This window comes from Rhinichthys klamathensis, unplaced genomic scaffold (genome assembly GCF_029890125.1).
Source record: "Rhinichthys klamathensis goyatoka isolate OS25496 unplaced genomic scaffold, OSU_Roscu_1.1 h1tg000241l_1, whole genome shotgun sequence".
Taxonomy (NCBI): Eukaryota; Metazoa; Chordata; class Actinopteri; order Cypriniformes; family Leuciscidae; genus Rhinichthys; species Rhinichthys klamathensis.
Genome location: NW_026606763.1, coordinates 580,922 through 598,667, shown reverse-complemented (window position 1 = coordinate 598,667; position 17,746 = coordinate 580,922). Strand labels below are relative to the sequence as shown.

At 39.5% G+C, this 17,746-nt stretch overlaps 1 protein-coding gene across 1 annotated transcript; it reads left to right on the top strand.

Annotated features, from left to right (window-relative positions):
* The first annotated feature begins 6,075 nt into the window (after nt 1-6,075).
* Nucleotides 6,076-17,279, top strand: rnd3a (Rho family GTPase 3a). The gene is made up of 6 exons (XM_056265869.1): nt 6,076-6,093; nt 6,124-6,366; nt 6,528-6,615; nt 14,085-14,194; nt 15,298-15,432; nt 15,774-17,279. The coding sequence occupies exons 2-6, from the start codon at nt 6,217-6,219 to the stop codon at nt 16,020-16,022; spliced, it is 732 nt and encodes a 243-aa protein (XP_056121844.1). The 5' UTR covers nt 6,076-6,093; nt 6,124-6,216; the 3' UTR covers nt 16,023-17,279.
* Nucleotides 17,280-17,746: the final 467 nt, after the last annotated feature.

Here is a 17,746-nt window from a genome sequence, read left to right as displayed (position 1 = left end):
TTGTTGTGACACTGACAAACGACATATCCTCGACTCCACATCAAAGACCTCAGGGATAGATTTACCACAAAAGACTTTCCCCTATGTCACTACCGTCCACACCCAGGGAATTATGGGAGTCTTGTAACACAAGCATAACTCACAAGCACTGTATGAAGTCTCCAATCAGTTTGTCACGTTCTATGGATCAAAAGCGTAAAATACCACATATGTAGACAATCACGGGGAACTTGCACAAACCAGCCGCCAACAGAGACACAGATTAAGAGCTTCTTTGACAAATCCTGATGGTTTAATTTAGCTTTGTCTTCATTTTTATGAGACTTGAAGTGAAGTGTATAATTTTTAGGAAGTTAAAATAGGCTACTTTCTTTTTTTCAGGAACTTGATCAGATTGGTAATTTGACAATGATTTGTTCAGGTTTGTGAATTAATGGTTCAGTCCGATTTGTGAAGGATTCATTCAGTCTGATTTGTGACCAGATCATTCATTCCGATTTGTGAATGATTTGTTCAGTCTGATTTGTGAATGAATGGTTCAATCAGATAAATGATCGGATTGTTCAGTCTGATTTATAAATGTTTCATTCAGTCTAATTTGTGAACAAAAGGTTCAGTCTAGATTTGTGAACAGGTCATTCTGTCCATCTTATGAATGATTCAGTTTGATTTATGAATGATTTGTTGAGTCTGATTTGTAAACAAAAATGTCCAGTTCTGACCAGTTTGTGAACAAATTCTTCTGTCCACTTTGTGAACGAATCGTTCTGTCCAGTTTGTGAACAAATTCTTCTGTCCACTTAGTGAACAAATCGTTCTGTCCATTTTGTGAATGAATGAATCGTTCTGTCCAGTTTGTGAACGAATCGTTCTGTCCACTTTGTGAACAAATCGTTCTGTCCAGTTTGTGAACAAATTCTTCTGTCCAGTTTGTGAACGAATCGTTCTGTCCAGTTTGTGAACAAATTATTCAGTCCAGTTAGTGAACAATTTCTGAACGCAAATCATTTTTGAATAAACTGCACCTAAACATAGTCTCTCCAGGAACTGTAGTTATTGTTAGCTATTTACTTCATTCACCCTGGGGGATTTTTGGAGTTACTCATATGTCAAGCTGACACGTTGTATTTAATTTCATTAGACAAGTTTTTACAGCAGTGTCCGCTTATTTATAATGTCTTGACAAAACTTGGCTTCATGTTAATGACCTTTAAATGAACAATTCAGCCTCTGAAGACAGACTTAAAACTGAACGTAGGGACATGTTTTGGTATTTTGTTCTTACCCTGTGATTGACAGGTGGAATAATTGTGAAATGCTTCTGGATCATTCCACCGTCGCAGGAGAAATCTGTACTACGCACTCCCTAAAACCACAAACAAATGTAAAACATAAGATCATATAGTAAATAATGCCCATAAATGTTCATTTAAAGTGAGTAGAATGTATGGTAGTTGAAATTTGTCTTCATTATATATTCTGTGTCTTGACAACGTGAAGCGGAACAGTATTAACTCCCATTTGGAACAATGTAATGCCGTAATGTGACACTTTTCTGAGGTAAAGTTCAGTTGAAATTAAACAGGATGTATTACTGTACTTGTGTATAAAGTAAATGGTGTCAATTGTGATCTCAAGTTACTACTAATTCTGTGTTTAAGACTGGACAGCCCACTGACAAACCTCTGAAGTGATAGATAAGATCTGTTTCCCATTCCCAGCGCAAGCCGACACCTTTTAAAGTTGACCGGCCCCAACAAGTGTGTGTGTGTGTGTGTGAGAGAGAGAGAGAGAGAGAGAGAGAGAGAGAGAGAGAGAGAGAGAGAGAGAGAGAGAGAGAGAGAGAGAGAGAGAGAGACAGAGAGACAGAGAGACAGAGAGAGAGAGAGAGAGAGAGAGACAGAGACAGAGACAGAGACAGAGACAGAGACAGAGACAGAGACAGAGACAGAGACAGAGACAGAGACAGAGACAGAGACAGAGACAGAGACAGAGACAGAGACAGAGAGAGAGAGAGAGAGAGAGAGAGAGAGAGAGAGAGAGATCCTTCTAGGAGAAAGCCCAGCGAGCTCAAACCTGGCTGCCAGATATGTGAGGTCCTGTCACGAAGAAAGAGCCTCCGGCAGGACAGAGCTACCGACTGTACGCCTAGAGACACTGAGATAGATACTAGAAGATTGAAGATTTTTAATATTATTATTATTATTAATAATTTATTTTAATTTTTATTTATAATTATTTATTTATTTGTTTGTATTGTATAGTGTTATGAGTGCTTTGGCAATGTAAAGATTTCTTTCACCATGCCAATAAAGCTATTTGAATTGAATTGAATTGAATTGAAGAGAGAGAGAGAGAGAGAGAGAGAGAGAGAGAGAGAGAGAGAGAGAGAGAGAGAGAGAGAGAGAGAGAGAGAGAGAGAGAGAGAGAGAGAGACAGAGAGACAGAGAGACAGAGAGACAGAGAGACAGAGAGAGAGAGGGTTTTGTTCAGGGGAAATGTCAAATTTTCAGTTCGCTCTTATGTTGTATCAACTTGTCGGTGATGTACATTTGAAATTCTCCCTTCAATGTGCCTCATCGCAGTCCTGATCTCATTTGCACTCTATCTCGCAGTCACCTCCACTTGAGGAAAATGAATCTTCAGTTTAAAGCGAGCAGGATTTAAGCAGTCTGAGGAAAATGTCAGCATGTCTGCCTGAACGACTATTGACAGAAAGATCTGTGAAGCAGAAAGCAATTTAAGAAGAAAAGGGCCATTTTACTGTCACTGTGCATCGCAGAATAACCATGACAATCTGCTATTATCACTAAACACAAGTCAATGGACATGCCGCATAAACAAACAAATAACAGTATGAGGTTTGTTAAGTCGCTTACTGTGATAAAACCAACAGAAAGGTGTTTAAATTGGACAGATACTCAATCAAATCACTTCTGGTGTGTTAAGGCTAGCTTGAAGTAGCTTCACTATTGCTATTGCTACTAGTTAGCGTTAGCAATCTCTTCTGAGTTTGTCTATAAACAACCACATATAAAACACCCAGAACACCTTAGCAATCACATAGGAACACCCTAGAAAGTACTTAGAAGATGTTAACATAGTGGTACTTAGCATCACTAACATTTTCTTCAGGAAAGAGTTTTAATTACACTGAATAAAAAAAAACCACTGTATATATATATATATATATACATACACCATATAAATACAATTATAATACCTTGACCTCAACATTATTTGATATTAACACATTAATTTGACAGCTAATGGATAAGCTTGATAAAGATGTCTACCACACAGAAGTCGTTTAGCATTACTGATAGTTGTGCTAATTGTTCAGTATTATAGTTTGAATACTCTATTTTGTGAATATGTACATTGTTTTATGTGTTTCAGCTAGGATGGCTAAGTGGGTTTATTTCAGTGCTCTCAGACTTTGACCTTTGACCAGGAAAAGCATGGCATTACCAAGTGCGTAAGTTATTTCAATAAACTCCCAAAATCATGATTTAATTAGCATCATTGGTGACACATATAATGATCTTTGAGCTGGGATGTGCACATACTGGTCTGACCGCGGCACTTCACCTCACAGAGCGATGTGAGATGCTACAGACAAAGGGTTTTCATGCAGTTACCATTGGATACTGGAGCAAGGTAGATTCCAAATTATTAGCTGTACATTGGGTCAATATTTGCTCTCATTTCACGGAACAAACTTGAAGGAATGTGTGCCAATATACAATGACCCTCCCTCAACACACACACGCACACACACATCAGCAGCTACAGTCATCATCTCTCTGACGGCCTCAGCGGTTTGTGTGTTGTGGGTGAGAAGATTCATAGAGCTCATTGTATTATATTGGCAGTATATCTTCACAGAGAATAAATGATCTATAAACTGAAGACAATAGAAAAACTATCTATCTGTAGTATCTATCTATATCCATCTATCTGTCAGTCTGTCTGTAGTATTTATCTATCTGTCTGTCTGTCTATCTGTAGTTTATATCTGTAGTATCTATCTGTCTGTCTATCTGTAGTATATATCTGTAGTATCTGTCTATCTATCTGTCTGTCTGTCTGTTTGTCTGTCTGTCTGTAGTATCTATCTCTATCTGTCTGTCTGTCTGTTTGTCTGTCTGTCTGTAGTATCTATCTCTATCTGTCTGTCTGTCTGTTTGTCTGTCTGTCTGTAGTATCTATCTCTATCTGTCTGTCTGTCTGTCTATCTATCTATCTGTCTGTCTGTCTATCTGTCTGTTTGTCTGTCTGTAGTATCTATATGTATCTGTTTATCTGTCTGTCTGTATTATCTGTCTGTCTGTATTATCTATCTGTCTGTCTATCTATCTATATATCTATCTGTCTATCATCTATCTATCTATCTATCTATCTATCTATCTATCTATCTATCTATCTATCTATCTATCTATCTATCTATCTATCTTTCTGTCTATCTGTCTGTTTGTCTGTAGTATCTATCTCTGTCTGTCTGTCTGTCTTTCTGTCTGTCTGTCGTATCTCTATCTATCTATCTATCTATCTGTAGTATCTATCTGTCTATCTGTCTGTCTATCATGTCTGTCTATAGTATCCATCTATGTATCTGTCTATCTGTCTGTGTGTCTATCTGTCTGTCTATCTGTCTGTCTGTCTGTCTGTCTGTCTGTCTGTTTGTCTGTCTGTAGTATCTATCTCTATCTGTCTATCTATCTATCTATCTGTCTGTCTATCTGTCTGTCTGTATTATCTGTCTGTCTGTATTATCTATCTGTCTGTATTATCTATCTGTCTGTCTATCTATCTATCTGTCTATCTATCTATCTATCTATCTATCTATCTATCTATCTATCTATCTATCTATCTATCTATCTATCTATCTATCTATCTATCTATCTATCTATCTATCTATCTATCGAACTTTTGTCTGTTAGTAATCTCTCTCTCACACTCTCTGTCAGACAGACATGTTCACAGCATCTACTTTAAGAGCCGATGACTTGCAGATGTAACGTGTAGCAGATAAATATACGCTGGCTCCGTGTCTTCCAGAAGGGCTGTTTCTGCTCCAGTGCCTCCACACCTGCAACTGCTCTATAGCCAACATGATATGATTATTAGATCAGTTTTGTGTGTGTGTGTGTGTGTGTGTGTGTGTGTGTGTGTGTGTGTGTGTGTGTGTGTGTGTGTGTGTGTGTCTGTCCCATTTAAACATACACCTGCTCCTGTGGTCAAATTTATATTCATGATTTTTTGATTACTTCACATTTCTCTGTAAATGAAATCTGAACAAATCAACTCGGAGGATAGAATGAAATACTACATCTAAAATATTTTAAACAGAATTTTTGTCCTTATTTTATTGTGAAGAATGTACATGGAGTATTACTCTTAAAAAATAATTTATCAAAATACAGAACCTCTGGACAATATATACTGTCAAGTTTACAGCATCTACTGTAAGAGCCAATGACTTGCTGATGGAATGAATGTGTATAGCAGATAAATATATGCTGAGTCTGTGTTTTCCAGAAGGTATTATAGTGTCTATTATGTATTATAGAGTCAACCGGGGTAAGTTGTCACACATTTCAGTGTAGGTTTATTTTTTTAAATAACAAGAAAAAAGTTGAGTCAGCACACAAAACAGCAGAAATGGCACAGGTGTCATTTGTTTTTTTTTGGAGTTATTTTTTTTTTTTTTTTTTATTACATCATTAACACATCTCTATATGATGATGATTATGATGATGTTATGTAGTTTGAAGGGCAAAAATATATATTCAAGACAGTCGGAACGAGATGTTTGAAATCATACTAAACTACTGCTAAAAAAACGAGCATTTTGTCATTGGAGATGCATCACATTTTCTCTTCATAAAGCTAAAAGCAAATTCATATTTATTAAGGCCTGTAGGATGCGCTCTTTCCCTCTCCCTGCTAAAGGAAAGGGGAGGATCTCAGGATGTCTTCAAGGACAGCGATTGGTTTACCAGGCGCATATAAAACACACCACATACCCAAAAAGTGAGAGGGCTGTAATTCAAGCAGTTGATGTATATCTCTGCAAGAGAGAGAGAGAGAGTGTGTAGCGTGTAGAAAGAGAGAGATCAGAACACGGACAGAGGGAATCCGCACCTTTCCAAGAGTGATTATAGAAAGCTGTGCGTGTGTGCTCCTCCGCGGACTTGCGCGTAAAAACAATCAATGAAGGAGAGAAGATCTATTCAGAAACTGTCCCTTCAGCCCGGAATGGATCCGAGTCAGAGCCTCAAATGTAAGATCGTGGTCGTGGGGGACAGTCAGTGTGGGAAAACCGCTCTGCTCCACGTTTTTGCTAAGGACTGCTTCCCAGAGGTGAGATGCGTAAAATCCAGTGGGTGCTCAACTGAGCCTTACGATATAGGCATTAGATTTGGGCATGTGCTTTCATTTCTGTAGTCTATCTATATTTGAATCTCTTAAGATAGACATGTTTGATAAGATTTGCAATTTTCTTTCATGTTTCTTTATCCTAGAATTACGTGCCCACTGTGTTTGAGAATTACACCGCAAGTTTTGAGATTGACAAGCAGAGAATAGAGCTCAGCCTGTGGGACACCTCAGGTGAGTCTCAAATCATGTTTTTGTCCTGTACCATTTAGTTCAAATGTGTTGCATTATAAAGTGCAATATACACTAAATATATACTGTAGTAGTCTTCATCCCTTCTCGGGACCCTTTGGTGAATAGAGAACCAGAGCGGGGACCCCTTGTTACATATTTTATAAAATTGAGTGTCGTGTGTTAAGTGTGGTCTATAATGATATGCATATATTACCATATTATTGTATCAATGCTGAACTTTAGCTTCTTTAGTTTTATTTGGAGTTGAATAAGTTCATATATAAAAATAAAAATGTGTTTTAGATCAAACATTAATTTGCGAATTACCTTCAGTAGCATCACAGACCCCCTTTGAAGACCCCCTCAATATTGATATGCAGCGTAAATATATATATGCGCTATATAATGCCATAATGTTGTGAACATTGTGGCTGTTAATATACAATGAAGTCAGTAAATGCAGGCCTTGTTACAATTTAAAAAGTAAGTGTTTTACCTATGAAGCTTCAGAAGTTGTATTTTATGTCCATTTAGTTCATTTACGAGACGTTTTTTCAAGACATGTCCAGACTTGTTGTGTTTATTCATAAAGTCAGTGAATATTTCATCATTTTGATGCATCAGTGTGTTGTGCAGAGTAATGATGTGATTGTTAACGCTTACGTTTACGCCTGGAGGAAAATCTGGATTTGTTTAATAGCTTTTCTTTCTTATTCTGAACGGTTGAGCGATTCTTGGTTGTTGAGTCAGTGCGACAGGCTGCCAAGCGTTTAATAACACACACACACACACACACACACACACACACACCCTTGCTCATACACTCTCACACACTCCACCCATCTGTGGAATATGATCCGCGGACACCTCACTTTTAAGGAATGTTAGGATGGCATCACCGGGAACGTCGCTGTAAGTGATGTTTTGGATAAACAAATGAAACCAAAACTGTTGCCACAGCTGGGGTCGTGCTGCAATTCACACGTTTAACAAAACCAAACAGCCGTTACCACACAGGCAAATTAGAGGAGGGTCTTGACTCGCTCCGTCTGAATGTAGAGTATTGGTACGTTTCCAGAGCTTGCGCCCGGATCACCCATGAGAGATCAGACCTGCTGTCTGGAGGTAATCACAGGCCCTGTAAAGCATCCAGCCAGACAGACTGCTTTAGACGGTGGCCTCTTTGGAGCTTAGCTATGATCTGGGGTAAATGCATTCAGACCTGAACCTGGGGCTTTAGTTGTTTGGTGCTGTGTGTGGTCTGAAATGAACAGTTATGTGCTAAATATTTCCTTCACCATTAACCCTCTGGGGACCAGAGTGTTTTTGGGGCCCTTTGGATGTTTTGACTTGCTCTGACATTTGTGCTTTTTTCAGTTGCTTATAAACATATTAATGGCACAGGTGAAATTAAACTCTATTTAGCACAAACAGGTCTACCATAATGTGTGAGCAACATGTATGTACATGTCATTTCAGTAGCCTAATTTCAGTATTGTGATTATGAATTATTTTAACTACGTTTCACTTGTTGAATTCATCTGCTACCAGCTTTCAATCGCTCTGAATCAGTGCGGTGCGGCAGCAGATTACGCATTAGAGAGAATAAACAAACACTTTTCAGAGTCTATGATTGTAGCGCCTCTTGGCGGTAAAAGGCAGAAAATACACCCCACATTTTACCGCCGCGGTGGAACGGCTGATGTGGGCGTTGTCATGGCTTGCCTCAACATTTGCGTTTGAATAGCGCGCGTCCTCCATGGGCGTGTCAGATTAACGCGTAATGAAGTGTAATGAGCTGGGGGAAAAAAATCTGACAGCACTCTCTTTTCATACAGATTACATAAACTGAGAATATTTGTTTTTTATATAAATTACATCATTGAAAAGAAGAGAATTCAAGCTTCATAAAGAAAAATCTCTCGTGCCTGTATGACAAGTATTTGCAGAGTTAGAGTTAATTTTTCGGACGTGTTTCAGAATGGACTGCACTGACAGAGAGAAGGCAAAACTCGCATCATGTTTATTTTTCTTTATTTGACAAAAAGCACAAAACTTTGTTTTTATTGTGAGTATACAGAAAAATAATAGACAATTAACAGGATCGATTGATGTATAACACTTATATGTACGATCAAAATCAACAGAGTATTTTAAGTCTATTTTTCTGCTATGTGAAAAAAAAACGGCAAAACGCGCGGGCGCGTTTCTGGTCCCCAGAGGGTTAAGCCACCAAGCTTCCTAAATAGGTAAACCAGGAAGGGAATGCTGTTTGATCAACTTTACCAGCTAGGTTTTGCAGCCTGGCCAGGTAGATCAACACCAAATCAGCTAAGCGGGTCTTTTCAGCCACGTGCAAATAGTAATTTCCTGTTGCTAAAGTTATATTCTCAATCTGAATTAATTTCTTGCATCCAAAACCATGTGCCAGTCTGGAGTCATTTCCTAAATCAAGAACCATGTGCTAATTTGACCTGCTGAAAGGCTAGCACAGCTGGTCACAAGCTTATGTTGTGTTTTGAATGCTGGTATGCTAGAGTCTAGGCTTCTTAACTATCTTAACCAGCAAAACTTGATACTTGTGAACAGCATTGCTATGCTGGTTCATTGGCTAGACCAGCACCAAACCAGCATTGGCAAAAAAGGACATTCATGCTAGTTCATTTATCGCATGGTAGAATCAGTCCTAGATCTAGAGAACTGAGCTGACCTAAAATCAAATCTGCTGCCATTTTCTGAATATGAAATGTGAATCTATATTATAAATCTAAACATAAAATTGAGCTAGTCCCTAAAACTAGAGGAATGTGCTACAATCTTGAGAGCAAATTCCAACATTTGGATTCATCTGGATCAATTTCCTGAATAATAGTCTGTCCTAAATTGGAATTACTTGAGCCAAGTGTTAATCTAGAGTTATTGCTTAAATCCAGAATAATTTTCTCAATCAAGAGCCATTTTAAAGCTCAAATTAGAGCTATATCTGATGATAATTCGATGCATGGTGGTTCAGTTTGGCTTGCGATGTAGGTAGGTACAGGAAAGTGTTCAGCTGACAGATGTCTGCGGTAGGCGTCTGCGGGCAGGGCCGCCCGTCTGGTACTGACGTTTGGATATGTAGTTAGTTGCTTGTTTCAGGCTGTGGGCTTCCAGTCTGCTGTTCATTACTGTGTAAGTTATTGTGTCAGAGACAGGCTCCAAGGTCTCCCCAGCGTGTGTGCGGTCTTTTCTCTCAAATGCCTAAGTCCGGGATTTAACAAGTTCCAAACACACCTGAGCACATTCCAGATAATGAGAGAAAGAAACATGTGGACTAGGCAACCTTGTGCATTTGCCCTCAAATAATCTTACATTTATTTCCTTGGGAACAGTTGATGAATTCGGGGGTTGCTCCTTGAATTGCCCGAATGGATAGTTTCTTGGCATCTCTTCTTTTTGCTGCTTTGTTTCCAACAGCTGCCACCCCCCTCAACCAAGAGGCTGACTGCTCTTGTCATTGTCCACCAATCAGCTGTTGAGTCACGACCCCATTCACCATTCAGCTGGTGATATCCGTCACTGATCCGCCATGGAACCCATTAATACAGTAGAATACATGCGTACCATTCCGAATTCAAACAGTTCGCTTTTGAGAAAGTACAACCTAGAGTTTTTTTCGTCGAGTACAAAAGAGGTGAATACAAATGTGTTTCTTTTTGTTTGTTTTAGTTTTGATTGAGCTCGATTCTTGCGTAACATCTTTTTTAGGACTCTCGCCCATTGTTGTGTTTGTTAAAATGATTTCCGTTTACGGCAATGCAAAACCGAGCGATCTTTGTTCATTATTTCAATGTCAATGTGCCGTCGCCAGTCCGCCGCATGAATGTTTCATTAGGGGTTTCTTGAGTATATTGATTCTAGGGTTTAGTAAGGCCTTCTAAATCTGAAACCCAATTGTGTATGTGCATGTATTGTGTGTTATACGCCACACAAGAAGTCAGGATTACACTACCGGTGACGAGGGACCGCGTGCTCTCTGATCTTCTCGATGGCCATGAGCATGCATGTGTATATCCCCTAACAGCCGATCCTCTGCGGAATCAGACCCCTTCCCCCATTTCTGCTCTTCCAGACACTTATTGACCAGAAACCCCCTGTAGATATGAAGCCAGAATCTTGACATGCCTGTCTGAAAGGTTCCTTATCCACCAGTCAGACCACGATCAATCAATACATGCACACTGCTCTGGGATCGTTTTGTTCCTTTGTGAGTTGTACATTTTTACAATAAGCATATTGTTTCGGAAAACTATAGTGCCAAATTCAGTCCATTGTTCCTCAAGCGTCCTATCTCTTTGCTCCCCTTGGGCCGGTGAAAGATACGCTGTCATGACACAATTCGATTGGATGGAGTCTTTGAATTGGCAACTTTGATTGGGTGACCTTGTGAGATGTCACTTTTTTGCAGCTGAAATGTTTTATCAAACTCCTTGATCAGATTGCTGAGGTTGTGGGCTGAAAGGTGGAATAGATACTTCCTTATAAAAATGTAATGTGAATCTCTAGCACAGAGCCTAACAACTTACCTAACACATTTACACTCTGCAATGTGATGTATTTTACACTGAAATAGGCTATTAATTGGGAAATAATGAAAGGTGTGGCTTGATATTCATTGATGTTTGATTGGATCTTGAAAAGTGGTTCTTTATGGTCAAAAATCACAACTAGTAGGATATCCTAGAGGCTTAGGGTGTTGGGTGCTCTTTGACTTTGGCCAGTAAGATACCATCTAGCAACTATTCAGAACACCCTAGCAACCACTTATCTGTTCTATAGAAACCACGCACCAGACCCTAGCACTGTTTTAGCATGCACTGTAAAAATGATATGATCAATAAGCTACGACATGTTTTTATATTGCTTTAACTCATCAAAATAAGTTAAGAAATGTTCTACTTTTTTATAAGTTATACAAGATTCAACTCATTTTTAAAGTCAGTTTAATGTCATTTAAGTTGAAATGACTTACATTTTTAAGTACAATCAACTTGTACTTGTTTAAGGATGTTTAAGGCAGCAACTTTTTTTTACAGTGGGGCACACTTTTCCACTCTTCTTTGCGAAATGTACAAATCTAGTTTCATTTTGATGAAAGACAAAGAAAACAAAGCTGCGGAATTACACCAGGGACAATTATTAAGTAGGCAAATAGTCCATTTTTGATGTTCGTGTTGTTTTTAGAGCTGAAATAAAGAGAAATCTTAAGCAGTTGGGGTTGCATTTGGAATTTGTAGATTTAGAAGTTAAATTATAAATGATTCTAAGTGTTTGCTTAATTTCGTTTATACATTCAAAAACTTCTTACACTTCCTACATTTTATTTTGTAAATAAGTGTCATTCAGCTATTGCATTTTTTTCAATGTCTTGACCTAAGACGTTGTTATCTAACCTTCTTAATCCAACCCTTGACTGTTATCAGCAAGGGAAGACCTCATTATCAACTAACCCCCGAAAACAAAACGTTCCCGGGATCATTTGAATGGGCTCCTGCCGGGACAGGCACTCTCAGACCCACTCCTCAAGGCTGGTCAGCTAGTGTCGGTTGGATCATATTTCTAACCTCGGCGATTTGGGCCCGCATGCCTAACATTCCTGTGAGGAAAGGTTTGCTCTCGTAGTCCACAAAGCAGCTATTGTGTGGTGAGCCGTCAGGGGAAAAAAACTGCCATGTGAACCGTTATGTTCTCTGAAATTATTCTTACCTTGTTAGTCAAGGAGGAAATTACATTCAGGAGGAACTTGTGTACTGATGTGGAGTTCAAAAGACCTTTTTGTAAAAGTTTGTAATAGTGGTTTAGCAATTCATCAAGGGATTTTCAGGCGGATTTTGTATAGCTTTATATTTACTTTGCAGAATTGGAGAATTGTTTCTGTTTATTGCTTTGTTTTGATGTAGATTAAGAAGACAGTGAGGGATCTAAGCCAAAAAATGCCAGTGGCCAAGAATTCTTTACTGTGTGTGTGCTTTTACGTGGTTGTAGTCACCACATGTTTAGAGAAGGATTTGAACACACAGGGAATCCATCAGCTGTCAGTATCCCTCACACACACACACACACACACACACACACACACACACACACACACACACACACACACACACACACACACACACACACACACACACACACACAGAGAGAGATAGAGAGACATATGTGTGTGTATTAAGGAATGTAGTTTGTGTTGTGATAGCTATGGTGTCCCACAAGTGTGTGTGTCACTGCAGTTAGCTATTACTTAAACAAATACTGTACAGACACACGCTCAGCGGGGTTTTGGTTTGTTATGTGTGCAGTGCACTGGACAGAGAAATAAAATAATGTGTTTAGTGAGCTGTTTAGAGAGAAAACTTTGTGGGGGGTTGAAGTAGAGAGTGTGTATATGCATGTGTGTGTGTGGGCATCTGTTGTGTGTCTCAGAAAAGGCAGAAGGCCACACTAACAAAAAAGCATTTTTTTTTTTCAAAATAACTGATAATTAGATCTAGATACAGATGTAGTTACTACCTGACATTACAAATAAGTGATTAGATAATTAACCATAATAAAAAGCAAATATATCATGTGAAACAGTAAAACGTTGTCCTCGTTGTTTTCTTGTTTTTTGGCCTGTGGCTGGAATATGAGCTGTAAAGTCCTGCGGCTGCATGTGTTTTCAACTTCACATTTTTCTACTTAACTTCTGGCACTGTGAATTATCATTCTGTCAAACTAAACAGCCCTCCCTTCTCTCTCTCTCTCTCTCTCTCTCGTAAACACCACTTCTGTCCTGGAATCTGGCACGTTATAAATGTGTTTGTCCTGTGTGGATTTTACATACCGTGTCTGGCAGAGTTAGCGATGGGTGGGAATGCTTCGTTCTGTCAGAGTAAATCCTGGATTGTACTGTCCTCAAAAAGAAAAACATCTCCGGTTTTAGCCAGGAAGGGAAATGCTACATCTGGCAAGGGTCTAGTTATTAACTGCGTTTGCGAAGGCAAGCATCAGTATTTTTCTTGCTCATACTTTGATTTAGGAAGTGTCTTGTGCTTGTGTAAATTGTTATGAATCATAATTTAGCACTAGCTAAACTATCCGCATTGCACCAGTGACAAAGAACTGGAAGTGTTCTGTGTACTGAGCTTTTTTTTTTTTTTATGAATAAAAACCGATTTAAAGGCTTTTTCATTCCTTCTGGAAAGCAAAAGCGTGCAATTATCTGTAAAAGTTTCATGTTTAGTGTGTCTGAAGAGGAGCTTCAATGGTTTAAAAATTCATGAATGCTTTCAAATTACTGTCTGTACTGCGTCGCTGAGTGAAAGTTAAATGAGGTTAAGTAATATTTTGACAGCCCTCCAGACAGAACCACTATCCTTCTTCAGTTCTCTGAGCGTGCGAATGTTCAAGCAAACTTGTTTTCCTGACCAATCCACCTTTTTGTGTTACAGGTTCCCCATACTATGACAACGTCAGACCACTCTCATATCCAGATTCGGACGCCGTCATCATATGTTTTGACATCAGCAGGCCGGAGACCCTGGACAGTGTCCTAAAGAAGGTGAACATTTTTAAACCAGTAGTACTGAGCTGACACACTTAATGTGAGCTAAACAACTAGGATATTCCTTTATTAACATCCATTGTTGTTCCTGGAATGATATTGATACCAACCAATCAGATTTTAGGACTGGGGTTGGGGTTCTTGAAGAACATTCCCGTAAACCAGTCAGAATTTAGGATACAGAACAAAGGATAAATGTTTTATTGTCTAAGTAGTTGACATCTTGGTGCAAAATACGGGTGTGGTGCACTGAATTTTGTGAGTTTCTTGGATATCGAACCGTAGGCTTGACCTTACTGGTTCCCAACAGTCTAATTGGCTTTTAAATGCCTTGACTGTGATTCAGAGAAATTCTTCTACAAGTCCTTTTTGTTCTTCCCACTCTTTGTTGCATCCCAATAAAGTCGTCCTTTGTTTGGTAGGGTTAGATATCTTCTCGTAGACTCTCAGTCTGGGGTCAGGTGTCTGAAATGCCCTATGGCTCAGTTTCACTCCCCCTTTATAGTATTATGCTGGCATTAACTAGACCATGTGAGTGGAAGTTCAGCCCGATTGTCTTAAAACGGTTGAAATCTGGGTCGCAGAATCGGAAATACGATCAGGCTACACGTGGGTCCCTGCTTGGAATAAGCTAGTGCTGTCTCCCGGCCTCTGGGAACCAGAGGTGAGCACAAAAGGATCATGGGAATGAGGGAATGTAGGGTGTCCGTGTTCCTGTGTGAACAATCGTATGGCTGTGTTGTACCCGCCTGTCTCCCGCCAGATTAAATCCGGTGATTTAATGCCACACCGACACAAAAAATGCTTTGTTTGGGAAGGACAGGAATGCAGATCACCTGTAGCATTGTTGTGAAGAAGCACACACAGATACACACCCTGAAAAGCAGTCATTACAGTGCAAGCTTTATCCCCACAGGAAGCATGTGCCTCACCTCTAGCAAGGAAGATTAATGCACTTGTGCTCATGAAAAAAGGGATGGGATGGAACGTGATCTGCTAAGAGAATGGAAACAGGAAACACTTGTTCTTGTCTTTTGTTCTCTGGATCAAGGCCCGTCGGTTTCATCTTTCCGTGTTGGTTTTGTGTCTTTCTTTCACAGTGGAAAGGAGAGATCCAGGAATTCTGTCCCAACACAAAGATGCTCCTCGTCGGATGCAAGTCAGACCTTAGAACGGACCTCACGACTTTAGTGGAGCTGTCCAATCACAGACAGACGCCGGTGTCCTACGATCAGGTGGGTGGTTCTCTTATAAACTCCATTTGCAATTTGGATGGACGGCATTGAGACACTCAACTTTAGGTCTTTAATTTGCCAAGTTATATAACGCCTATCTTATTACTTTACCAGTAATTACGTTTAGCAGCAAAGGCAGTTCAGCAACATTGCAATGGTCTGGGTTACTAATCTAATCTGTGCATTAAATGTCTGGGTGATAAAAAGCTAAATCTTCCAGTGCTCAAAGCTAAACTTAATTTTGATGAAATTGCAAGCAGTAATCGTAGAACTTCACGAACAAATCGTGACTGAACTGTTAATTGCTGATCAAAGCTCATTATGTCCTCTTTCTCTTTTAGGGTTCAGCTATGGCTAAGCAGATCTCCGCACCTTATATCGAATGCTCCGCAGTGCAGTCGGAGAACAGCGTGCGGGACATTTTCCACGTTGCAACGTTGGCTTGTGTAAATAAGAACAACAAGAACATCAAGCGCAACAAATCGGCACGTGCCACCAAACGCATCTCACATATGCCTAGTCGACCAGATCTTACTGCCGTTGCAACAGACCTACGCAAAGACAAAGCAAAGAGTTGCACGGTCATGTAGTGCAAGGTGTTCGGGGGGAAAGATTTATTCTGGGAAACGGTGAGGGTGAACTGTGGAAGCAAGAAAGGTCTGGAATTCCTTCCATAGACAAAGCAAAAGTGGAGAGCGGGAGTGTTTACTCGATGTCCTTGAAGGTCTCTCCAGTTTGAGGGTTCCAGCTTGTGGACGTAAACCCATAGTACGGCCCCAACCACCTCTCCTAAACTTATCCACTCAGCAGGAGGATGTCACCACCCTCTCGGCCGATCGGAGGCCTTCCTTCCTGCTCCTGGATGTGAAACTGCTTCCTCTCTGGAGGGTTCCTTCTGGAAGCTTCTGCTGCAGGAAAGAAAGGAGGAAGTAGAATCACATAACCATTGAGTCCAGTGTTTCCGCTGAGCTTTGGTTCACAGCTATTTTTAAAAGATGCACATTTCAGTTGGTATTAATGGTCTTGCAACGAAACAGCGAAGGGGAAGATGTCGACTTTCATAATGGCGAAATTTGGAAATTCAGAACTCTCGCTTCTTTCTTTTTGAGTCTGTACAGCTTACCGAGGATATGAAACGAGAGTGTATCACTGTGGTTACGGATCACTTCCTCCTCCGATCCTTCTCGGTCTGTTTTTGTTTCTTCTGTAGACCAAGAGCACGAGTTTGTGTGTGTGTGCGTGGTTTTCGTTTTCTAATGCTAAGCTCAGCTAAAACCGTCACCATGGATACGCCGCTGGTATATTTGAACTCGCACTGTTTTCTGTATAACTCCTCATAATCACATTACTGTTCATTAGGATTCAGAAAAAGAAAAACCAAAGAACTGGAAGGTTTTCAAGTCGGATGAATCGATGTTTGACGTTCTGGAGTGCATGATGGATGTGTGTTTGAGGGCTTTTGGTGGATCAATGAGAATTTCTTTCACGGTTCCGTAAGAACATGGTTCCACTTTATATGGAAGCGCAAATATGACATTTGAGAATTGACCCGATCATTTAGTTTTCATTTGCATTCGTTTTATCCCTGAAGGGGCATTCACATTGACAGAGATTTGCAGGGACAAAACATCTGGAAGTCTTTAATTTGCAATGAGAGTTGGTGATTTGAGGTCTCATTAGCAAGAGGGTCTCTTGTTTACAATTCAATGCAGTTTTGAGTTCAACTTCATGCAAATCTGAAACAAAAATAATGGCGGGACTGCACAAAAGTCTGTTAGCATGCTAATTTATTTAAGCATTTCCTCTGAAAATTACAAAAATATAAGACAATGTTTAAAATTTTTTACATATTTCAGACAAAATCTTGCTAAACTAGACAACCTTGTTAAATGACAAATCAGTTTTTGAACTACTAATTGATCATTGTGTAGAAACCAATTGTATAGCAAGTTGTCGAAATCCAGTGATTTAATCTCTCAGTGTGAATGCCTCATAAGAAAAACAACACTATTGCAGTAACAAATGATTGTTGAACAAGCACATAAATAGCTTTTCGTTGTTAAAGTCGTTATCTGTAAAATGTTACATGAACATTTGTGCCTTTTGTGACATTCTTTTGTTTAAGCACAATTGTTAAAATGTTAAATAAACAATCAAAAATCAAATTCAAGGTCATATTAAACCTGCGCTTCTATCTGCCCAGCCCAAGAAAGAAAATAATGCTTTTCGAAAAAAATTTATCTCCTCTCTACTAAACTATGCAGTCTGCTTCTGAACACACGCGAGAGGATTGAGAAAAAACGATTCATTCTTT